This window comes from Anticarsia gemmatalis, chromosome 8 (assembly GCF_050436995.1).
Source record: "Anticarsia gemmatalis isolate Benzon Research Colony breed Stoneville strain chromosome 8, ilAntGemm2 primary, whole genome shotgun sequence".
NCBI classification, from domain to species: domain Eukaryota; kingdom Metazoa; phylum Arthropoda; class Insecta; order Lepidoptera; family Erebidae; genus Anticarsia; species Anticarsia gemmatalis.
Genome location: NC_134752.1, coordinates 3,209,176 through 3,235,584, shown reverse-complemented (window position 1 = coordinate 3,235,584; position 26,409 = coordinate 3,209,176). Strand labels below are relative to the sequence as shown.

The 26,409-nt window shown below is 36.1% G+C and overlaps 1 protein-coding gene across 7 annotated transcripts in view; it reads right to left on the bottom strand.

Moving 5' to 3' along the window:
• The window catches only part of l(2)gl (LLGL domain-containing protein l(2)gl), a 68,410-nt gene that overhangs the window by 2,313 nt on the left and 39,688 nt on the right, over positions 1-26,409 (bottom strand). For 4 of the 7 annotated variants that reach the window (XM_076117133.1, XM_076117136.1, XM_076117138.1 and 1 more), the window contains exons 3-25: positions 21,700-21,877; positions 19,196-19,442; positions 17,954-18,141; positions 17,360-17,539; positions 17,007-17,095; positions 16,751-16,870; positions 15,691-15,853; positions 15,097-15,286; positions 11,689-11,806; positions 11,193-11,294; positions 10,744-10,848; positions 9,770-9,929; positions 7,958-8,097; positions 7,309-7,462; positions 6,858-6,958; positions 6,661-6,765; positions 6,163-6,303; positions 5,543-5,712; positions 3,384-3,477; positions 3,038-3,133; positions 1,711-1,878; positions 1,238-1,364; positions 173-216 (exon numbers count right to left, since the gene is read on the bottom strand). In XM_076117133.1, the coding sequence (XP_075973248.1) occupies positions 173-216; positions 1,238-1,364; positions 1,711-1,878; positions 3,038-3,133; positions 3,384-3,477; positions 5,543-5,712; positions 6,163-6,303; positions 6,661-6,765; positions 6,858-6,958; positions 7,309-7,462; positions 7,958-8,097; positions 9,770-9,929; positions 10,744-10,848; positions 11,193-11,294; positions 11,689-11,806; positions 15,097-15,286; positions 15,691-15,853; positions 16,751-16,870; positions 17,007-17,095; positions 17,360-17,539; positions 17,954-18,141; positions 19,196-19,442; positions 21,700-21,877 (3,180 nt within the window). The remainder of the gene's footprint in view (positions 1-172; positions 217-1,237; positions 1,365-1,710; positions 1,879-3,037; positions 3,134-3,383; positions 3,478-5,542; positions 5,713-6,162; positions 6,304-6,660; positions 6,766-6,857; positions 6,959-7,308; positions 7,463-7,957; positions 8,098-9,769; positions 9,930-10,743; positions 10,849-11,192; positions 11,295-11,688; positions 11,807-15,096; positions 15,287-15,690; positions 15,854-16,750; positions 16,871-17,006; positions 17,096-17,359; positions 17,540-17,953; positions 18,142-19,195; positions 19,443-21,699; positions 21,878-26,409) is intronic. The other 3 variants (XM_076117140.1, XM_076117139.1, XM_076117135.1) reach the window with 2 other exon arrangements.

Genomic DNA, 26,409 nt, shown 5'->3' with positions numbered 1-26,409 from the left:
ACTAGCTAGTTTCTTTAGTAGTTATACTCGACCTAAAATATTGATATCTAGTTCTTTATCAGTATGTAACTAACTATACGTTACTATGGAGATTTAAACAGTTCAAAATATGTCCATAAATATTGCCGTCTTGTGTAAAGGTAAGGTATTATGAAAGCAAAGTGTAGGGTACCTCGATACGCGTGATGACTCCTTCCTCGCGACTGTGCTCTAGGACTACAAACAAAAACACAAAGCGCCCGTCAAACATACAAACGAATAAACATGAAACATAAACATATAATAATGGTGTATGAAGCGACAATCTTAAGTTTTAGTTTATTTATAAATTTATAGCGGAATGGTTAAGGAAATGAACTATTTTTATTTACTACTTTAAGATGTTTGTGATAACTATTAGCGTTGATAAATGTGAACTAAATGTCAACCACTAAAAGGTTCTTTGTCTAGCTGCGAACAGCATTATTCTTATTAGTAGTAGACGACATTTGTTAAAATGAAATGTGAGCTAATAACAGCTGCCACGATCGCATGATAGGTCGTTTTTAACTTAACTCGGGGAGGCTAATAGAATCAGTTAGTCTACACTTTCTTCCAACTATGTAGGTTAGTCTGCCTGCATTTTTGTATTCTTTAGTTAGAAGACATGTATTTGAACGTTGAGTAAATAATAATAGTTCATTTTCAAAACCATTTACAATAAACATATCGTTTTGCGTATCGCAAAAGCTTTGCTTTAATCATTTTATAATCGTAAGCCAATTCATAGCGTTTGTTTCGCTGTCATGCAAATTTATTGGCAAATTGTGTCTAAAATCCTGGAATAAAAGAATTAGAAACAAAATATGGAAATTGGAGATCTATACTTTTAAGGTATTTGCGATTAGGTGATGAATTTAGAAAAAAATATAACAGGATACAAATTGAAATTCAGTAGCATTTGATTTTAATTTAGATGTAAAACATGACTATAATAAAAACTTTTTAATAACCTCAAACTTCGAGGTAGTAAGTAAACTTAAATTTTTTAATTATTTCAAATCCGATTTAGGCATTAAGTTTTATGTTTTTTACTGGGATATAATAAACAAGGTTTTAAATATACTCTCCATTTCGCCTGTAAATCAAGTCTTTGGCGAAACATGGATTAACCTTATAAGAAGGAAATAAGTATTAGGGAATTTATAAGTTAGCTTTATTCTATAACTGTGTCGTCACACAATGGTATTATACTCACTGTTCTCAGTGGTAGAGTTGGTGGTGGTCGTGGTGGTGGTAGTGGTGGTGCCGTCGGGCGTGCTCTCGTTCATCATGGTGCGCGTCGTCGTCTTCACCACCATCGAGCTCGTGTTCACTTGCGAGTTCTGGTGCAATATCATACTTACGATTAAGTTTCGAACGATTTATTTACGTAGACTAATAATGGTGTGATAACCGCAGAATTAATACTAATTTGATTAAAAAACTTAAGGCCTTCCACTGTATATAAACCATATTTTGCGGTGTGTGTAAGTCCATATTACAATTATGAGCGTGCACGTGCACGTAGGGTATACGCTCCTAGCTTCACATGTATTGATGTTTATTGATACATGGCTAAACAAGCTCAACAAAAGCTGGGATTTCATATTTTGTACAGTAAATTTAATGTAGATCGTAGTAGTGGAGACCCTTTAGCTGAAAACAAACTATTACTAAAACAAGTCATACCTGTAAATTAATATTAAGTTCCGGCGGCGCTGGTTGCTCGGGCGTGGCGTTGGTGTGGTCCCTGACCGAGTCCACGGTGATGTCGGCCGAGGCGGCCGTGACGTCATGCGGGGCCTCCGCCGCCTCCTCCTGGATGGGCAGTAAGGGAGGATTGCGATCACCGACCCGCTTGCCCACAAGCGCTCATTGAGATTGTTGTTATGTAATATGTACAAGGCCCTTTTAGATGGAGTGATTCTTGCCATATTTTAAACTTTTGTTCGTAGACTGAATGATTCAAATGTAATTTATGGTATCTGCAGATTTTTGTGTATAACTTTTTTACCCACATCTAGCTAGTTTAATGGACTCAAGGCCTAACCCCTCCCTCAATACGGGAGGGGACCCTTGCTCAGCAGTGGGACATTAATGGGTTAAAATTTCCTACATTATTATGTATACGTATTTTAACAATATTTCGTCTGAGATAATTTTTTAACGTTAATGCAGAGAACACTCTCAAATAATGAACTTTTCTTTATACCCAGCATATTAATTAAGCATGAAATCAACTCCATATAAAAAGGCCATTTAAAATAACGCGCGCGGGTGACTTATGCTTCTACTCTTGGGTCTGAATGATATCACATGACAATGCAACACTATCAACGAAAAAAATTGGCAACACTGACATTAAAAAAATAATCGTGCGAAAGAGATGACGATATGACAATGACGTCACAGTTCATGCACGTCTACTGCTACTTTTAAAGTAAAACATACTAATTACACATTCCGTTTTGTTTGTATTTTGAGTAGATGATCACTCACCGTGACAAGTCACCCGTGCGCACTATGCTACTGTGTAAAAAAGGAATTATTTTGACTATTTGCACCTTATATTAGAGCACATAGACTTCATTATTGCTACTTTCTTATAAAATCTTCCATTACAAGGTATCTCCTTGTATATTTCATAGATTAAAGTTAAGTAAAAAGTATTTTTTCTTATTTTAAATGGGCTCATATACCTAAGTAATAATTCGTATTGAAACATTGATTTTTTGTAGTTTAAGAATTTGTCAAACCAAACCACCTGACATTTTTTAAAGGTGTCCCTGGTATAAAAAGTGTGTTTTAAATTAAACTTTTCATTATACTGTCAAGAAAATTTACCGTTTCAACAAAATCTGGAAACAATTCTTGATTTCCATAATATTAATAGTTATTTCGAACGCTCTTTATGTAAATGATGTATTGCAAAACTAAAGTGTTAGCTAAGAATTGAATTAGCTGTATGTACTACTTGAAAATGAGTGAGTTAGTTAATACGGTTTGTAATAATTACCTTGTGGTCTCCGTTAGTTAGCGGTGGTTCTTCAATGGCGCCTCGTAGCGCGGCCGCCCACGGTGATAAGATGATGTGGCACTGAGCGACTGTTACCTATACAAAAATAAGCCATTATTGAATTGAAACTTTATGGTAAGGCTATATCAATAATGTCATATGACGCTATTTAGTACAATATCATTAACGGTAGGGCTTTTATTAAAACTATAAAATATTTTAAACAATATTTTCGCATTTCCTACATCCAGTATAGTTTGACTGAATCATCAAGTAAATAAGTTTATAAAAAAACAGTATAAAAGTTTACTTTTATACAAAAGCTAAGTTTTGAGTAACAACTTACCTTGGTGGCTGATAAAGTAATTCGTTGTAGCTCAGACGACGAGTGCAAGTAGAGAGCTTCTCCACGTTTCGAGAAACATAAACTTGAAATGCCGCTGTGAAAGAAAGAACTTGTTAGTTTCTAATAAGGAGTGAATGCAATATCGCGTTGAAAAATATTCAATACATAAACTGTTTTCAATTAGATTTTAAAGCTACAACATTTATTATTTACAGATATTAAACTTATTTTGCAAAGTTGTTTAAAGACACACCACAACATTAGATGATTCATATGTCGTAACTGAATGGGAAATACGTAATAGAGAGTATAAATATCCCAACTAGCACACAAGCTGCTTATACAGTCGTTATACAGCCTGATAGTTGCATAAGAGTCGTTCAAATGCTGTACAATTCTCTATAAGTTGTATACTAGCTATTTAAAAAACCCTTTAACAGCTAGGCGGGACAGTAGCCGTTTAGTAGGAAACTAATGACTTATAGTGATATATGAGCATGTAATTGCATCGCTAGACAGCCTAGGGAAGTATAACTGAGTTAATGGAATCTTCTATAACACCGTTAACTGTATAAGGGGACTTTAGGAGATAAAGGAGTTTAAACGGAGTTATGCGTTGCGCTTATAGCGCTCAAGAGCGTAAATAAGCTTTTTGTAATGCCTTAGGTTCTATAACAGATTTTTTTAGGGCTAGTGTATTACTCATCTATAAAAGAGTTGCGTAGGTCTTTAATAGCGCCTTGAGCGTTATATCAGATATTTATATGGCTTCTGTATGGCAAATAGATGTATAAGGTATCATTCGAAACATTTTTACAGCCATGGGGATTACAGAATTATGTTAAGCACCTAAAGCGCTATAACCGAGTAATATACCTTTATACTAAAGCTTAAAATTATTATCATAATATATTTACATAGGTGCAGTGGTGGTTCAGTCTGTCAACTGTTTTTAAAGAAAGAATAAAATAAAATAAAATAAAATAAAATAAAATAAAATAAAATAAAATAAAATAAAATAAAATAAAATAAAATAAAATAAAATAAAATAAAATAAAATAAAATAAAATAAAATAAAATAAAAAAGATTTTCAAACTATTTTAATATTCAACGACTGACCCCTAAAAGTACGAGTAAAATGCTGGTGTGCGACCAAAACAGTTATATTGAAGCACTCCTATGCCACAACTGCAAAACCTTGAGGTCTACAACAGCAAACACTAGAGCCTTTGTACAGCTTAAGGCGCTAGAGCAGATGTAACCAACTCTGAGAGCTGCTTGATCGAGACGCCATTATAGCATTTGGTAAACATATTTTTTGAGGTTATTACGATCTTTTGAAGATCATATAAATCTATAGCCTGGTAACGTTAACATAATTAAAATCATTTTTTATTACCTATAACCCTAATTAAATTATCTGTAACCCCTTAAAGTCTTATTTATGTTCAAAATACAATTTCCAAATCCACATATCTATATAATTTTTGCATTTAAAACTGAATATTTTGAGGGCGCATGAAAATATTGACGATAATATACATATATATTGACAGCAAACTTGAACTCGCACTTTCATATCACGTACACAAAGAAATAAAAGCGATAGACTACTTGTTATTTTAATAATCCAATCCGTAAAAATAAAATGTCTCCTCATTTGTCACTGATGATTCATTTTAAAAAAATATATTTAGTTTACACCATAATAAACCGACTATATTACTAATTTAGAGCGTTAGCATTTATAACCGTTACACAGTAGCGCTAAAATAAGGTAAAGGTGGTATAATCGCGCTGCAAGAGCTTTTTCGAACGCTCGTGGCGCTAACCACCTCTGTACAACAGCTGGTAAGCGCCACGAAGCTGCGAAAAAGCTCTTGTAGCGCGATTATACCACCTTCATCTTATTTTAGCGCTCCTGTATTACTACTATACTACGTACTATTATAATTACTATTTACGACCACTGTAGATCCAATGTCGAGCTATAAGCTGGACAGTATGGGCCTATTTGACGCTACAAGAGATCTGTAGCCGCTTATAGAACCACTATACTTCTTACTAAGGAGCCTAAGGCGTTATAAAAATCCTTTAACCGGCCATTGTACAGCTTGTTATAGCGCTTGTGTGCTAGTTGGGATGTATGGTATATTACTTGATGTCCTCCTTGCGCACGGCGGCGGCGTTGAGCTGTCGGCGCAGCTCCGGCGACAGCACCAGGCAGTCGCCCAGGTTCGTGAGGCACAGCAGGCACCACTCGCGGTGCCGCTCGCCGCCGCCCGCGCCCGACCCGCACTCGAACCACGCGAACGCCGTGCGACGCACCTGACACAATAGATAAATGTATGATAAATAATCGTTGAACGACAGAAAGTAATAGCTTTAGCAATCTAGGAAAAAAAATGCTGCTAATTTAGCTGGCATCACTAAATGCAGGAACGTTCAAAGATTGTTTTCGGCATAGACAACCAGAGTGAGTTATCAATATTCACGCTTTAGTACAACTAAAATCGATTAACATACCACAATGTTCAACTAAGTGACAACTAGTAGAAAGAAACACCCTTCCGAACAATTGTTGCATGAGTCAGCCCGTGACCATGGTCGATGTAATTCGATCATATCGTCGGGCAAAACAAAATAATAAGGTATTCTAAGTTCCTAACCTTTAATTTTCAATCGCGTTTAAGACCCGTTACATTTTAATATTAATTTTGGCATAGCCACATATTTATTAAAAGTGGTCTATAAGAGAGTGAGTAGTGAGTGTCGTACCCTGGCACCCTCGTGGGCCGTGAGCTTGTACTTGTTGTGCGGCTTGAGCGACGGCAGCGAGAACACCTTGAACTGCTCCTCCGACGTGATCACCACGCGGTGCGTGCCCGCCTCCGGCAGCGGGGACACGCCGCGCTCCACCTGTGCACAAATTGAAATTTCTCTAATGAAAAAAAATCTCTTAAGTATAATTTTGACATCCACAGACGAGAGGTTATAGAAGCTCGTAGACGTTAAAACTCATTTAAAGTTTTGGTAACAATTATTGACGTAGATATTAACTTAGATAGTCTTGTCTTCGCATACATTAGATATGGAGTTAGAACCAAGATATCTGTAAGCTGGTGAATAAATGACAAAACTAAGCACATTTATGAATGTTAAGACATTTAATTGTCCCCTTTAACACTCCAGGGTGTCAATGGGGTATAAAAGTAGGAAGTATATTCCCAGTTGTCAACTGAGAATATACCGTAAATATCGGTTTGTATTACATACCTCTAATGGATCAGGCAGTGGCACGGCGGCTCCGTCTAACACAGTGATGCCTATAACCGGAGCTCTGTGCTTCAACTGAATCTCTTTCGCGAGCTGACATGTCACCTGATGGACAATCAATTAAAATAATTAATATGCATAATACAATTTATAAGCCTTTTATATTAAAAAGGTTAATTTGTGATAATTGTAGTTACCGGTTCGTCTTTCCTCTTGTTAGTGTTGGGCACGTTTATCGTGAACGCGTACACGGTACCGTTGTTAGTGCCCGCCCACAATGTAGGAGTCGAGCTTTGTGCTGCGAAATAAATTAATTATAATATAATTAGCTGCAATAAACATGAATATTAAAGTATTAAACAACTATTCATAAAACTTTCTACATACACTTGACCTAAAATTTCTTTTTCTGTTATTCCTTAACGTCTAAATCACTAAACTTATTTACATGAATTTTGGCATGGTGGTTAGTTTTATACGGGACTTCATAAAATATAAAAACAAAAGTTCGTTTTGTATGAATGGTTAAGGCTAAGTCGTTGTTATAGCGTACATATTATAATAATATCGGTTTGTGGTTGATTGACCCTTCGTGAGTCCGAGACCAGATCCCATCGACATAGTGTATAATAAACTTCAGTAACTCACTGTTAATAAGGAAGGTCCTGGCGAAGTACAGACAGCGCACCATGGAGCCGAAGGCATCGTCGGTGGAGCGCGCCTCCACGGCTCGCTCGATGGGCTTCACCACCTCCGCGTCCGTGTCTGACGACGCCTTGTCCGCCGGCTTCTTGGGGATCGGCTGTACCACAATGATAAATTGGATTAGGATTAAAACAATACAAAGTTATTTTTTGTTTAGTTTAAATTCATTGGCTTTAGCCAACAAATGGCTATGTCGACATACACATAATAGTTTTGTAACCAGAATGTTTTAGTAAAAGCATATAAAACTTGTAACAACGTATATATGGGTGCCCGCTCGAATTCACTTAAAGGATCAGAGTCGTAATATTATACGGTTGGTCGTTAAAAGATCTAAGTTTAATAAAAATATATTCACATTTGAGATAATTTTATTTTTGCTTAAAGTTTCACATGACAGCTTTTCACTTTCATTACGAAAACAAAAGGTGCATTTTGTTTTATTCCCAATAACACAACTTAAATTACTATATCATGTTACTACGATCAGCTTAGAATTGATAGAAATATATATGATAGAAATAAGGCTAGGAAATGGAAAAAAATACTAAATAAAACCCATTAAAATCTAGTTCTTTTTAATCATACATACTTGTGTGGGTGATGTAGGACTGGACGTGGTAGTCTGTCGTCGTTGTGAGCGGCCTTTGCGCAGTCTTCGGAACGACTCCCGCAAAGACTTCTTGAAGGATTTCCTCCTGGATATCGGCGTATCACCCGCGCCTGAGTGATCTGTGACAAAAATATATAGTGTCGTTTATTTTAATAGTCAAGTTATAAGTAAGTCAGAACACGTATTAAATCCTCTTTTTTATAACGCGTTTCTGTCTCACTGCTTAGGGTCTCTTTCCGAAAGAGGGAAGGATTGGGGACTAAATAATTAACATTTTTATTACAGGATATGATAATTCGGGCTGTAAACTAGACATTTAAGGCTTTTTCGCCGTGTTTATGAGGAGATAAAAGATGAATACAATAAAAATAGTCCAATATGCAGTTTACTTTGATTGTAACAACTACAAGATAACCATAAAACCATTGACATCAGCACGTAAAAGGTCAAAGGATTAACATTATTAATTAAACTGATAACAACAAACACAGCTATTGATTAACATTTAATTAAGATAAATAAATGAACGATAAGTAATCCTAATTATTACACTAAAATTAGTTTATTTACGTATTTACAATCCACAAAAGTGCACGTAACAAAACTATGGATTACGATAGATTTGAAGAAATCACATTAATAACCGGCTCATTTCTATCTACAGTATGTTCTATTATCTTAATAGCAACATACTGTATGATACCACAATGGCGGACGCTTCGAAACTACATCAGTTTGAACCAAATTATCATCGGAACTATTCATTTAGTGAGTGCTACAATCACTACACTGGATTCAGCGTACAATTTAACAGAATATTTATATAATTTAACAGTAATTAATGGATATCTTTTCATCATAGCTCTTTCATGGTCTTTATGTGGTTCAATGCTCGCGTATTTAAGACTAGTGTTAGTGTATATAGGTAAAATTAGTTGTGAGAAAAGAAAAGCGACAATATTCACCATTTTAATAGTCGTTTTGACCAAAACAGTGACGGGTGAAATCGTTCCGGTTATTGTGGGACGAGATAAGTATATACATAATATGATTAAAAATGTACCGATATGTTTTATATTAACTTTGATATTGATTGTGTTTGTGAGGATTGTTAATTCTGTGTTTTCGTGTAAGAAGAGAATTAGTGAGAGGAATATGAACCATGTGTTGTCGGTAATCAGTGTTGCCGTTATATGTGATTCTTGTTTAGTCGGTTATGTGTTCGTGTTAGTTTTTGTTAATGGCAACTGGGTAGTGTTCCCGGCTACGTTCTTCTTCACTCATAGATTGGTGTTTCAAACTATTTTTGTGTTGTTCGGAAGATCGTCACGGGTGTATTGTAAAACTTATTGGAGGAAGAGAAGAAGACGTGCTTTGAATAATTTTCAGTTAAATTAATAAAGAAGTTAATATTTAAAAAAATAGCGATTTTTTATAACAAATCACCTATTCCCGCAACATAATTATACAATTTTGATACACTGACGCGCTCTTATCATTCAAATGTCAAGCTCCTTGTAGATTTAGATATTATTTTTGTTGGTATTGGAGTACTAGAAATTGAACAAAGTCGTAAGCACGTAAAGCCGTCTGTCCTTCGTCTGACCTCTCACTGGTCGTGTCAGTTATCTGTGCCACCGGGCTATGAGAGTGAAGGAATAGAAAGTGTACTTGTATACTGTGCAGACACGTGGACACTATTAATTAAGTCGTGCCAGTTTCAATGAAACTCACTCCCGAAGGAGAAGACTAGGCTAGGACATGAGTGATAGTATAGAATGTGGCAGGTACCGTGCGGGTTGAGCGTGCACTTGTGCAGCAGCGGCGCGGGGCGCAGCGCGTCCAGCAGCGCCAGGCCGTGCGCCGTGCCGCCGCACACCAGCCCCCACTCCCACTGCGCGCCCAGCGCCGTCACCGCGGCCGGCGGGACCAGCTGCACCACGGAGCTCGCCTGCCAGATACCACACATCATTAGCTATCTCTTTATATAAGTTGAGGAACTAAAACTTTTAACCGGTATTAAGATTTATTAAAAAAAAGTATGTCAGTATTTCAGTTTTTCTTTACGCCCCTCGCCCACGGCGACTTTTTGAAGCGATGCAAACGCGATGCTGTCGCCTGTAGCGTCGATACGGACGCAAAGCGGTCGCTAGCAGTGTGCCCACGCAGGCCCAGATTCAGTCGCGGTTTCTCACGCGCCGCCCCCCTCCGCCTCCGTTCTCTCCCCGATGTCGCCCGACGCGGTCGCGCTTGTATCAATACAGTCGCGATGCACTAGCGCGTTAACGTCGCTACTGTAGTGCGTTGCAAAGGCGACTAACACGCGTTAGAAGCGATGATCGCTACAAAAAGTCGCCGTGGGCGATTGGGCCTTCGACAATTTTAGTGCTTCAATGCTAGCTAAAAGTCTCATGTGCACAGCTTAGCTAGCACTGAAAATTCTTCCCAAACCAAGGTTCATTAGTTAACCGATTCGTTGCGGATGGCACGACAGGCGTGCCATTCAATTCTTTTATATATGGCGTATGACACGAGAGGCGTGTCTTTTTTAAATATCATATAACTCGCTCAAATTGAGTCATCAACTTCTATGGCGGTTGGCCCGACAGGCGTGTCACGAAATATTTGTTTGCCGCCACAGCTAGAAGTTTACGAAAACGCAAGTCGCAACGAATCGGTTAAATAGTATTGAGATATTGTCCATTAAACTATGAACAGTTTAGTTTTACTTTAATACAAAATTGGTGATCGGAATGTGTACTGACCTGATAACCTTGTGGGAATGTAAGTGATCCTGATCTAAGAGTGAGCTGATCGTGTCCCTTCCAGACGAATCCGTCGCGGTCCGATACTATGTTCACTGTCACCGACTGTTATAACAAAATATTGATTACAATATATGTAAAGATCTGATGAGGATAGAAGAATAAACATTCTCCAATCTTTATGACACGGTAAAGGGAATCACCACAATACATTGTCTTCCATTTATCTCTATTAACAGTTACCTCTGTTATGAACAACTCTTTTATTCATGTCCGCTTTCATACAATCTACTCATATATTAGTCGGTCTTCGTCTACTTCAATGTCATTGTAACGTGGCTTCCTTTTTATCTCTAAAAATCATCACAGAATAAAAAAAGGAAACCAAACAATCTGGATGGAATAGACAATAACAATAGTAATAAATATACAGTGTAATATAATCTCACCTTAACTTCAGCCGTGTTGGACGATGTCTTGAGGCTGGCGATCACGATGTGTCCCGCCGCGCCACCGATCGTCAACATACCCGATAATGGACATAAGATCACCTATCAACAATAAATAAAAGTTTTAAATTTTCTAACATATTGTTTTACAAAATTATGGGCTTGTGTTGTTATTAATTTAACAGGTAAACGTAGCAACGAGCGCATTATTGAAAAACTAATACTTAATTACATTTCTGCGTTTTTTGAGACATTTGGCACAATAATTTAAGTGCACTTTTTAAAGAGGTTAAGTAAAGAACAGTTTTTTAATTTAATAATTAAGTGATACTATTATTTTCCTTTTTGTTAAAATGACTGCATAAGTCTTAAAGTGTATAGTATATCTTGTATAAATATGAATAAAGATAACACTGTAGGGACACATAAAATAGATCTCTATGCCATAAGAGATACAAAGTTATTAATAAACATATATTTTGTGTGTATATCTTACCCGTTTGACAGCAAGCCTGGGGTCGTCACTATAAGGATCGAAGGAGCCGACTCTCCTGAACGGCGGCCACTCCTCCTCGTCCGCCTGGCTGTCGTTGTTCTCGCCTATCTCCTCACCACTACACACACCAAACATATTAGTAATACAACCTATTAATATTACCACTACATATGTATAGACACATTAGTAATATTATAAGGTATTATATCAGGATTCAGATATCAGATACCAGGAGATATCAGGATTTTACAAACGTGCGAACTACGTCATAATCAAAAGTTTAAAATTAATGTGACAATTTGTAAGTGCGAGCGAGAGATTCCGATAAAATGATATGACTTAGTTCGCACGTTTGGGATGGCTCGGGTAAAGTATTAAGAGCTATTGTACGTTTGTTAAATAAATGCCTAGATAAGTAGGTGAATATAATTTGTAAAGCTGGTGATATTTGACGCAGAAGGTTTAATGTTTTTAAACTATCGCGACTTATACACTTGTAACAATGCAATGAGTCTGAAGTGCAACTGTCATGGAAAGGTAAAGATACGACAGGAAGTCCACTCTTGGCCAAGACTTGTGTAAGTTGGTTGAAACGTCGGGTGAAGATTATTTCGTCCTGGCCGATTCCGGCTACGGCTAGTTTCATTAAACCAGCCAACTGTGTAGGACTTTGTTCATAGTGTTCAAGTGTGTGCACAATACACAAGTGCACTCTCCATTCCTTCGCTCTCATAGTCCGGTGGGACGGATAACCGACACGACCAGTAAGAGGTCAGGCGCAGGATCGACGGCTTTACGTGCTCTCCGAGGCACGGAGGTCTACGACCTCCACTTCCTAAACGTCGGGTAATACATGTATCGTAACCTTCTTGTCCAATAACGAAAGACTCGTTGCATTATAATATTAGATGATGGCATTTTTGTGTGGAATGACCGGTTTTAGTACAACCAAAGCTATGCAACATATATCTTTTGCATAGTAACGTATAAATAACTCTATAACCTTACTAAAAAGAAGTTATCTAGGATTTAGATATACACTTTAGTTTGTACAACGATTTTTTTTTTATAAATACACATTTTAGAGACATGTTTATTGATATTTAATACACCAAATTAGAAAACCATCTAGATAAACAAAAATATAAAAAGAACGAAAATCTAAAACGTGAAAAACATGTAACTACATACATTTTTACATGTTCTTAATGTGCGTGCGATACGACCAGTTTCAATAAACCTACCGTCAGTAAGGGATAGACGTATCTTAACTAGGGTTGCTAGATCCAGCCTGATCATTTCCTGGCCATTTATGGGGTCAGAGTCTTGGTTTCCGATAAAAAAAAAGAATTACCCAGAACTACAGGTTCAAGAAAAAAAAAGTTTTTTGTTTGACTTTTGCAAGCACAGTATTGTGACAAAAAACTTATACTTTTTAATTCTGGGATAGCATAGTCATAGGACACGGAAAAACACGCAACAATTTCCAGGACAATCCCGGAAATCCCGGCAACCGTAATCTTAACTGACGTTAGGATATTAGCACTGGTTGTTATAGCTTCAAATAATAGTAAAGCATGCAGCCGGCAATAAAATTATGTAGCATGCTTATAATTAGTATGTTACCTTGTGGTCGATCGTTTGAGCCCACTTCGCAATGAGCAAGCATCAAGCAGAGGACGAATCGTTAGCTAATGTTAGAGGCTTCGCTACCTAACGGGCGTGGCGGGACGCGAAATATATGGGAATAAGATATTATGTAAAAAAATATGATAGTTTTCCACCACGCCTTAAACCTTTTTATATTTAAACATTTATAGCATTGTTTGAGAATTACAAAAGATATAGACTCGACGATGTGTTTGTTTCATCATAGATATTTAAATAGACGAATATGGAAAAAAATGATACCTTTTATTTTTAATTATTGTACTGCTAAAGTAATAATGTGGCACTGAAAGGCTTCGGGCACAACATTTTCGCATTCGTTTATTGATAAAAAATACAGTATGTGTTATATTTTATGTACTATCCATATTTGTCTATTTAAATCCTTATAAATCGTAGAGGTGTCCTAACTGACTACTATAATATTTTGAATAATATAAACGCACCCCGCCACCCCAGTTAATTTTGTATCACAAATGACAAGCTTTAGGCTTAACATGAGTGACTTTAGCTATGAAATTCGTTTATTTCAGATTTAAAATATTGATTTTAAGTAAACTACAGCTTTATTTTGTTGGTAAAAAGTATTACAAAATTGAATAATAAAAGGGATCAAAAAGTTTAATTTATGATGAATTTATTTATTTTTGTTAGTATCGAAGCTATGTAACGTGTACAATGTTTTATTTAGACCAAAATTTAATTGAATAATAGGAAATAATATTGACTTTTTAAAAAATTGTAGTTAAAACATTGTACACATTTTAAAGTCTGGAAAAGACCGCTGTTTGGGAAATATTGGTAAAGAACAATTCACATTATAATTTACACAGCAGAGCTTGAAATATCAAAATATTTTTGATTCCGAAACTAAATTGCGATATAACAGCTTCGAATCCGGAATTCCGGAACCAGTACCGGAATTATAAAAATAGTATAGGAAAGAAAGAGTCCGACTGCCCTACACAGTACTACAAAAGTGCATACACTGTGACGTGTACGTATACGCACGTGCACGTTACAATTGCTAGACCACTATTATAATATTACATGTAAGACTCATAAAGTTATAACTTACTAGCTGACCCGCGCAACTTCGCTTGCGTCACATAAGAATGAATGGGTCTAAATTTCTCTAAATTCCCCGTTTTTGTAACATTTTTTACTGGTACTCTGCTCCTATTGGTCGTAGCGTGATGATATAAAATATGCTTTTTTTTCACGAAAAATATTCTCAAAATTATTTATATCTCAAATTACATTATTTTCATTATTTAATAATTATTAGCAAAAAGAAGTCGCGCTAAGGCATATCCGCCATTAAAACAGTTGCCATGGCAACGGAATTTTGTTAATTTAATGTCATTATAGCATTGATTTTTCGCGACTTCGTTGAATTTTCTGAATTTTCCCGGGAAATGCGTCATTTTCCCGGGGTAAAAAGTAGCCTATGTCCTTTCTCGGGTATCAAAATATCTCCATACCGAATTTCATGCAAATTGGTTCAGTAGTTTAGACGTGATTGAGTAGCAGACAGACAGACAGACAGACAGACAGAGTTACTTTCGCATTTATAATATTAGTATGGATTATGATACATTGTCATAAAAATACACTCTATAATACACACGAGTGATTTCTAAACCAATAAAAAATTCTTTAACCTCAACAAACAGCAGTCTACACCAGACTTTAGTAAACAACACTCAATATCTTAAAACAAAAGACTTAAATCCTCACCTAAACAGCTGAGCAGTGTTGTACTTATAGAGCGGGGTCATGGCGACGCCGGTGACGTCCCAGAACCTGACGGAGCCGTCCTCGTGACCCGTCAGTAAGAGTTGCTTCTCGTTGATCTCGGGGGTCTCCGCTGAACCACCGGATATCGGCCACTGGCTTTCTGAGTACATGTTTTCGCTTTGCTGTTGACCTGGGAATAAAAGTTGACAATATTAATATATTTGTTTTATTCTTTTAGACGGTGTGTTTAGTTTCAACCTTATTTGTTTTGTTGCTTTCTGTTAGTGGCTGCTGATTTCATGTTAAAATAAATGCAACGATCTCATTATAAGTTCTTGCAAACCAGCTTATTACATTTGTAAAAATATCTTGAGAACACGCACATGCGTATACGTTCATTTTGTACAGGCCGCACAGTTTCTTGTAAACCACTACACACTCTAAAGACTGCGCTAAAATGATTTTAGACATAGCATATTTAAACAAATCATGTACAACTATTATAATGTAACCCGTAAAATCAAGTAACTTATATGGTGTATACACACAAAAATACACTCTATAGCCTACAAAATAAGGTACAATTTAACTTACCAGCCGCGACGATATTGTCGTAAACATTAGCAGCAACGTTGTCTACAAGCTGTGCCGTAGTGACGGCTGACGCGTGGATAGACACGAGGTATGGCAGGCGCAGTGGCCGCCAGCGATCGTCGCACAGGTCTATTACTACTAGCTCTTCTTCTGCTAATACCACCTGTAAAATGTTAGTGTTTTATAGAATGTTGATATGGTTATTAATAGATTAAAGTCGTAGATGTCGAGTTAATTTAAAAATTAACTGATTTAAGCAGTTTTGAATAGTTAGTTGAAGAGTACTACACAGTCTTATCACGATGTTTTCCGTCGACGTTAGAGCAAGGGATAATTATTTCTAATACACACATAACTTCGGAAATTCATTGGTGTGTTGCGTCGGGTTCGAGCTTATACCGCTCGAATGTGCCGACTTATACCGCTCGGCTGACCATATAAGGCTTTACAATGAACATTACGTCTTTACAACGTTAATTACTTATGTAATACTGCCCTATGTAAAATACGACAGAAAAGTAATCTAAATCCATACTAATATTATAAATGCGAAAGTAACTCTGTCTGTCTGTCTGTCTGTCTGTCTGTCTGCTACTCAATCACGTCTAAACTACTGAACCAATTTGCATGAAATTTGGTATGGAGATATTTTGATACCCGAGAAAGGACATAGGCTACTTTTTACCCCGGGAAAATGACGCATTTCCCGGGAAAATTCAGAAAATTCAACGAAGTCGCGAAATATCAATATTATAATGACATTGAATTAACAAAATTACGTTGCCATGGCAACTGTTTTAATGGCGGATATGTCTTAGCGCGACTTCGTTATACTAAGAGATATAAATAATTTTGAGAATATTTTTCGTGAAAAAAAAGCATATTTTATATCATCACGCTACGACCAATAGGAGCAGAGTAGGTAACAGTAAAAAGTGTTATAAAAACATGGAAAATTCTGACCCATTCTCTCTTATGTGACGCAAGCGAAGTTGCGCGGGTCAGCTAGTATCTTAATAATTTCAACAATTTACCGTGACATAAGTAAATGGAAACTTACCAAACTCGCGGCGACTTGGTTGACGGTTTGTACTTGTATTTGCGCGGGCGTGTCGGGTCTCTCCTCTTGTAGTGGGACGCCATCTGGCGGCACTGGAGTCGTTGTCACAAAGTCGATTACCTAAGAAACACAAACAAACCATCAAGAAAACAAATTCACACAAAATCACCTGGTATTTATTGTCTTGAAGACACTACTACTACTTCTACTCCACTTAGTACGTATAGACAGATTACAAGTATGCAAATATACTCACTCTGCTTGTGAAGTCAAAGGCGACGTGCTTCTCACCCTGTTGCACTGTGACTGTGTATTTGTCAGAGTACGACGCTCGGGGCATACCACCTAGAAAAAGGAAAATACGATTTCATTATGTAATATGAAGAAGAAAATATAATGATTTTCAAAGACATGTGGTAAAAATAAAAAATATACAGTCGATGCTGATTATGTTTTCACAATGAATACATCTTCAAAAAACTAGACACTTTTTTTTCAAAATTTGTGCGTATAACGTATACGTGATTTATGCGTGCATACTTACACAACAAAGAAAACAAAAAACCCTTTTTAAATATATTACTGTGCACAATTTATTGTGATACATACCAGCATAAATAGTAATTTCATCGCCATCAACACTGGTTCTGTTCAGTATTTTGGAGATGGCCTTGCAGGGGTAAGGTCCGTAGGGTGTGATAGGCTCCTTCAAAGGTCGGTCGCTGGATGCGCCGGCTACTTCCCATGTGACGTATGAACCGTCGTTGTGGGATGATGTGAAGTGTTCTCCTGGGAAAATGGGATAACATGTTATAAATTCACGTTTTTTGATATCCAAGTTGCAGGTAAAATGAGCGTATTTAAATATAATCCTACGTGTAGATGCTAAATTTAAGGTATTTTTTTTTAACATTCGTATCGTTGGTCCTGTGCAATCTGGTGATAACCTATTGATATACAAGACACATATGTAATTCCAAGCTACTAAGTATAAAAACATTTCAAAAGAAAAAACTCACTAGTGCTTTGCCCGATTCGGGAATTTGGTCCGAATCCTTACAATATTATTACACCATCATCGATACATAGAAGCTGTAGAATAGGCTGATATTTCGATCGCCATAATGCTTGTTTATTAATCAAATCATGGTAGCCCTGCCCTATCCTTTACGAACGATAGATTTAAGATATGAAGGACCTTACCGTCGTCATTCCAGCACAGGCTCTCCAGCTGCTGGTTTGACACGAAGGTATGTGTTGGTGTAGCAGCGACTCTGTCCCATAACACGACCAAACCTCTGTTATATCCTACTAGTAGCCGGCTCGGGACTTTCGGGTGCTCGCACATCGCTTCCACTGCACCTGGGTTCACTTTGAAGTCTTCTGGACAACTGGAATTAAAAGAAAGAAGAGTTAAATTAAAAGAATTAGTTTGTTTAAACTTTTGGATTAAACTAAAAATGTTACATTTGACTAGTCGCATCTACATATTTCTTTTATAGTGCAACATTATCTATTACCTTGTTTAAAGAAAAAGTATAACTAAGTCGCGTGTATATTATTAACGTTAAACGTTATACCTATTACATGTTATTGTTTGTTACTGAGCCGGTTAAACTTAACCTTGTGGTCAAAATTTTTATACAAAAAAGACTCATAATTCATACGAGGTGACACCCTTATATCACACACACATTATTTTTTTAAGTCTCAGGTATCATAAAATAATTTAACTTTGAACTTGCGCATCAAAATCCATACAAAAGAAGACATTTAAATGGAAAATACATAATTATGTGTTTCATTAATATTGTTATATAGTAGTCTTGTTCTTGAAATGGCTCTTCGAAAGGAAGTTTATATTAACAAGATTTAAATTCATAGATTACACAATATATTGTTATTCAAAGTGTATTTGTTAAATAAAACTTATTGCAAATACAAAGTCTGAAATGTATTCCTCTAAATATGACACAGCAGATCCAATGTGGAAGCTGACTGTATTAATATTTATTTATAAATTTGATGCAACTTTGTAGTATATGTATAATACAATAGGAACTGTTAATATTTAGGGCAGTAGAAAAAAGCTGATTCAATAAACACTTGTCAACAAAGCGTTAAAACAACGCTCACAAGATAAAAAAGTTATCAGATCTTAAAGGGAGCGAAATGTCTAACTACAATATCGAACTCGAATAATTTAACGTGCAAAGATTCTTATTACTTCACTACTACGGAATATAGAGCTCGTCTTTGAATACACCACGCCTACAGGATTCATCCTTTCATCATCCTGCAAAGCTCAATTCAATATTTTCTGAATATACGGTATCTCTTAGATATCACGCCTCCCGATGCTATGTTAACTTTACCTAAGCATGCTCTGCGTATGAACCCTATACAAGTCAAAAGTTTTCTTTAGTGCAGTGTACTTCTACTTACTTTTGCATAACAACATCCTGATATATCACATCTTCGGTGACTGCGAATGTGTTAAGGTCCAGATTGTAGATGTTCCCTCCTTCAGTGCCGATGAGAAGGTTTTTGCCGGAGGACTCGACGCAGAGGGACGAGATCTTCTTGTTCTTACCCTCGAATATGTACGTCTTCAGCTCCACGAGGGATTTCTCGTTTATCTCCCATAAGTGGAGGCTGTTGTCGTCAGATAATGATACTAGCCGGCCTGTGCCTGAAAAAAAAACAAAGATATTTGTTAGCAAACGTGACGTAATTGGTATGATATTTATTTCATAATTTTGTTTTGCTATCTATACAAGGATAGGTTTATACAAAAACAATACTTTATTGAAAGACTTCAGAAATAATTTCAGTGATTTTTGGCTCGATACTATTATTCTTTAAAATCGTTGGTAATTTAAGGCACTCCAGGATTAACTTTTAAAACTGTGGTGGTTTATAATCATTGCGAAAAGGTATCCCTATTTTGGTTGTAACGTTTAAGTTAAACTGTATATCGTATCACAAGTTGAAAACATAAATACATATGTAGGTAACAAGTTAGCCTACTTTCCGGTAAAATCAAAAATAAACAGTTTATTTTAATTAGTACCTACTATTTAATTACAAAAAGTTCAATGATAATGTTTATTTCGCGACTGTTATCTGAGTGTTGCCGGACTTTGCTTGCTGTACTACATTCACTAATTACGAGTATTATCACATGATATCAATGGCTTAACATTGCGATATGTTAGGATGACTTCACTTGACTGTAAACAATGAGTATTGTAAGGTAATTATAACTTAATGTTTTTTTATTGACAACTCAAATAGACATTACCTGCTTTAGTGCAGGTACCTCCTAGAATTTTTATTTCAAAACCTATGTCATGTTTTGCCAGTTCGACAACTTAGTACAGAGCCTAAAAATGTACGCTATTTTAAACTCTCGCGACTTGTACACTTGTTGTAATATTATAATGCAAGGGGTCTTAAACAAATACGTCGGGTAAACAAATAAAGTATCCTAACCTTCAATTCTAAATTGCGTTTAATACCCGTTGCATTATAATATTACGATTTATCTTGTTTATAATGAGTAATTATATTATGAGTATTTTTTAATATACTCGTAAAATAGCCGCATGAAATGGGTCACTATCACCTACATAAGCCATTAGGTCACCGATGTTATACATTCTTAATTTTGCATACTCTCTTTTAAGTAATCGGACTATAGGCTGGTTAAGGTGCAGAAAACTATATTTTTATCCGAACTTTGGCTTAGACTTTAAAGTTGTATCACAATCTTAACAAAATTACATGACCTCCGTCTTAGTAACTAAATCCAACACAACAAACTAACAAAAAGGCATAAGTGCAAGATATTTATATCCAAATTAATAATATTCCTAAAATAATTCGTTATCATAGCGCGCTGGTGACTAAACAGTTCATAATAAACGATGCGTGGGCGCAGGCAGGCACACGCCACAGATATCTCCCCGGTCCCTAATAAAATGACTGTTTTAATGATGATTCATTTAATTGGTTTCTATGAATAAAAATTGATGAGATTTTTATTGGATGTATTTTCTTTTTATTAGCCCTTATGTGACCCTCTGCTGGACAAAAGCTACCCCTTTTTCTTTTTCCAAAATGGCCGGAGAACTAGGGCGGCGACTTTAAAAAAATTAAACTTAAGCTTCTGTAGGCCTCACTACAAATTAAAAACAAATTGCGCCCTCTGAAAAACGCAAGCTAAGGCCTAATAAAAATTTAACTTTTCAATGGACTTCTTTGAAAAATCTCTCTTTACTGTGTCATATCCCGCCACGACGAGGTGTTGGAGACTTTTTAACGACACTAGGTTGAAGGTATATTTGTATACTTTGCTAATATTATCGCAAGCTCATCCATCTACTATTTTATCTCTATCTAATCTCGTTCTTTCATTGAGTGAGATTGTAATGGCGTAAATATTTTTAGAACGTGCCTACGGCATTTTATGAATGTCGCTGGAGGCCGGTAAGGGACTCAATGTAGAGATAAGTTCTCTTTTTAACTTTATTACCCATTACATGTTTTATATATTTGTTTGTTTTATAAAACCACAAAGTTTCAAGTTTGAATGCGAAATGGTGTAGCTGTCGGGAAAACACTAAACTATAGCATACAATTTTGTTTTCAAAAAAAAAAATCAATTTGCGCGGGTTTTAGTCTAGTTACGCATATGAGAGATTTGAATATTAGTGACCAGGTATTCTTAGCGCATCTACTGCATAACAGACCTACGGTTTAACCCTTTTACTACAGAGCTCCTCAAAGAGAAATTTCTTCAACGTATTTAGATTCAAGAACACATGTTTTTTTGCAAAGTCGTGTTTACTGCTTACAGGTGCCTTTACTCTAGAACTTAGGAGATCTTATAAGGAAAATTTCACAATCTACGGCCTATCAAAAACAAGGAAAGAAATAACACTTACCACATATAAAGTGTATCTGTGTGACACTGCAGTCTGAGTTGGTGTGTTGTCCATACAGTTCCACGCCTGGTCTGCCGTAGACCTTGAGCGCGCCGGTGGCGGTGCCGAGGGCCACCACTCGTAAGAGCGGGTCCCATGCTAGCGCTGATGCTCTGTGAGGGAAGCCGTGTTGAACTGTCTGTGGACAAAGAAATGAACTGGTTAGTTTTGTAGATAAATATTTGACTGATTGCTTCAATAGTAATAAATAAACTGGTATTGGGAACATTAAGATGTATGGCAGGATAGGTCGATGTTTAAATTTGTCAAATGAGTTAGACGCGCAGAATACAGAACAGATTTGAAACGAATAGCAGAGACGAAAGTCTCATGCTTTCCAGTGCGGAAAAACTTTTTGAATGAGAAAGGATCATGTTCAATATGATGACACTAATTGTGTTCAAAACTGATTTTTATAAATATGTAGACTTCGCGTTATTTAGTAACTAGGCTAAAACCTTGTCCTAGATATAAATTTTTAGTCTAATTAGATTAGTCTTTATATTTTCGGCACCTATTTCACGGTTATTAGACTTATTTTCTAACATGAAGTAACGACGTGATTAGTTATTAGTATGATAGAAAGACGGACAATAAATGCCTAATACTAAGTGTATACGGTTTCATTTTATGTAGCTTTTGGCTCAAATAATTCCATAGTAACAATAAACCCATCAATATACGTCATATTCATTCAAACAACTAAACATAATTATTGTCATATAAGGATAATGTTGCCTCACAATTTGATTCATGACCCATCAACATAAATAGCTGTAAACTCCTTAATACCGTCGAAAGGAAAGTTCCAGTTTCAGTTCATAGCTTATGTGTTATGTTCATAGCTTAAGTGTCGGATAAGTTAACCAGTAGATAAATTGATAGCAAACGGCAAAATCTGTCAAAATTCCTCCTGATAAGTTAAATGATACTTATTCCTAAATGGCGATACAAGCCGTAGGTGTTGTCATATAGCAATAAATTACACAGGTATATTAAGTGATAGAACATGGTTTTTATAAGCGAATTGACACTTAGTACCTACAGCCACACAATGGGGTGACGTCACTGCACGAGCGAAATACTCTGACTCATAGCTTAAGTACTTCGCATAATGTAGGTAGTTGCTTCCGGAAAGTGCAGCAAATAACTGTTTTTTTTGCTGGCTAGAGACTTCTATAAATAAATCTATAATACGCCTTCTGATGTGAAGATGGAATTCTTAAATAGGCACTGGATATAGTTATACGACTGATTGTAAATCAATTGGTAAATAATAATTTACACAGAAAATATGACTTTTAGGAAATAATCCCTCGAGAGACGTCTTAATTTAGTCATTTAAACTAGCTACCATAACGAGCTAAAGGTTAATTAATAGAAAAATACATTAACAAATCAAATAGGTACTTAGAAACAAGGATGGTCGTAACTGTCACAAGTTTAACTAAAGATAACTAGACGCATTTTTTTAAAATCCTTTTATCTTAAGTAGTGACAAGGGCGTGACTAATTGAGTAATTATTTTTTTCATCTATCGCGTGCTTCTTGTCTTATACATTAGATTTATGTAAACGTATATTAATTTGTTGAGCTGAGCCATTAACGACTATTACAATAAAAATTAATGACGCATTGAGGGGAAAAGGGACGTGGGAACACACGCACACATTCATATTAAACACACACACAGACATATAAAATAAGATGATGACGCGTCTTACGTTATAATAGTTATAAAGACAATCGCATTGTAACTTTAAGAAAGTAGTCTCGAAATAGATTGTTCCCATACTGTTCAACGCAACAATTTATTTAAAGGGTTCGGTTCCCTTTGGGTACGAAATCCTGAAAAAGTGGCATGGTGAGCCACAAAATGTCAAGAAGTAAGTCTTGTGGGTACATTATAGAGCTTTACATTATAATAGGATACCGTGATCAAATAAAAATGCGAATCCAAACCAGAGGTATCTCTAAAACACCCTGTTGTTTGTAGTTGGAGAATATAACAATACTTTTTAATTTATACCTAATAAAGGTATTTAAATAGCATTAAATACAAATTTCCTGGGAACTGATTACCGCAGCGAAAACATGCTAATGTGCACGATTTTCAAATACTCACGTACTGGTCATTTACTGCTCATTGATACATAGTGACGTCATCGTTCATTGCTTGTAAACATATAGAGGTATATTTTATTGAAACAGGATAATAGGTGAAGTAAAATAATGAATTTAGTTTAGTTAACGTCATCTTATTTCTGGACAGGAACGTCCCCAAAACCATTTGTATTTGAATAATAAAGAATTTTTGCTATTCGTCTTTGCTCTTATTTAGCAATTTCTTTCTGCTATATTGTATTTTAGACAAGTTTGCAGGGGTCTTAGCAAGTGGCGTTCTTTGCTCTCTGCCTTCCCTCTATGAAAAAAGGCTTGACTTTATGTATGCAAAATAGTTTACATACTTATTTAGATACCTATGAATAACCCCATAAACTGGTAAGACTTCAGTACACTTACACTTACACAGAAACTTACGTTCTGTAACTAATATCACTCATAATAGCTCTACAAGCAATGTTTTCTTCCATCACAATTTTCGTTGATGGTCTCCTAACGACACACTCGCGGCCACTTGCACTCACTGATTGTTAGTTAAACGATCGGCGAGGTTAAACGTTGCGGTCAATCTATGAATGGGCGACCGCTCAGTGATATTTGAGATGAGCGTCTCTGTGATTCAGAGGGCATGAGAACTACAGTAGGGAACTAGGGAATGTGATTTTCCCGCTTTCATAACAGCCCGGTACCAATACGATATTAAACATTGAAAAACACGTAATTTTGACGTGTACAGCATAAGAAATTAGACGTCCAGAAATATTGTTTCAGATTTCAAACCTTCTATTATCTTGTTATCTGCTTAAACTCTTTCTTACGATATTTTGCTAATGCTCAAGTCCTTTTATTTGTTTGTATTCATGGTATTATAAAACAAAACATTTTTGGGTACTAAGGTACATCAAACGTCTTTTTCGAGACTTGGCCTCTCTAGGTACACATTCATTGCTAGCTAAGAATAGACCATTTCTAATCTGGATTTACATATGTGGGTCTCATGCGAAGAGGTACTTTTTTTTAACAAATAGATAACATGCGATACTTCACATACGTAATTACCGTCTGTCAGAATGAGGAGAGTACATCATGTAGCAGCATATGATTACAAGTCATTTGGGCCGATGTGAAAGCTAGCCCAATTGCATACAATAGCGCTGGCGTTCGAACGATCTCTTTTGATCTATGACGAGTAATCGCTACTAAGTCACTTTGTAAGAATGATCTAAAACGAAAAAACTTATCTTCTTCCACGGTTCTTTTACAATATAGGTAGTAAGACTGTATTTTTGTCGTTTGGCCGTCTTTTATTAGTAAGGTATTTGGAAATTACCATACATAAAATCACACCTACTTCCTATAGCGGCAAGCAGAGACCAAAGAATACCACTTAGTGTGATCCTTCCAAACTTCCTTTGCCTCATTCACATCTATACATCTGACCATACAGGTCCCAGCACCGGACATTTTTTCAAGACATCGCCGCTATGATCTCTGTATGTCTTTCTAGGGCATCTACTCTCGAAAAAGCGAATATCAGCGAATTTAAGAAGTTGTTAAGAATAACATCTATTGGTTTATTACAATGTAACTATCTACATTGCGTCGCAAAATAGATTAATTGATAACTATAAAGTATAATGACCTGTAAATAGTAAACAAAAAGTCGTTCAGTATATGCCTAGACAATCAAACTACTATTTACAAGCAGACTCATATTCTATTCTGAGCGAAAACTCGATCAAACTGAACTGTACTTTAATTATAGAGGCGGAAGGTATAATTTTATTTATGTTTGTGTGGATAAAAGTTCACAGTTCAATGGCTGCTGATTCGGACCGAATGCCGCATTCCTGATGGTAGCCACCGTGACCGATGACCTCAAAAGACGCTTATCGGACACAGGTACTTAAGAACGAGATGCGAAGAATGTGACGCTGTTTTTACATTTATTCATACTTTAGCGTAACCATGGCAACGAGTAATGCCAAAGAATCAAGAAACAATTTTTTTTTAATTGTCTATGTCCAGTCCACGTCCATGCCTTAAAATTTGTGATGTGCCATTTTAGAAAATGCGTCTCCTTTCACAGAAATGTATTACCTAAGTATAGCAGTTGGATTGTTCAAAAAATTGCTCGCAGTACGTGTACTCTACGAAGAGCTAACATAAATAATATGATTATTAAAACGATTAAAATATAATATGTGTCACTGATGACCTTGCATAAGTGCATGATTTGCTACGACTGCATTAAACCGCGAATGCAAATGAAACAGGTGGTTACTCCTCTAGCTGCATTCTTTGATGTGTCATATTAATTAAAAATCGTGCTATTTCTAGGAACACCCGGCGCCTTGGTACAAGGGATTGTTTCCTCAAAGTCGGTGGGATTTACCGCTGTTATTGCTGTTTTATTTCAATGAAGTGCTAAGTTCAAGTTCAAAGGTAGCGGTAAAAATAGGTGCTCTTTCGATTTCTTTGAAATTCTTGTTATGTTCATAAGAGAACAGTTTATTTATTCCTCTGCAGCGAATATTACAACAAATC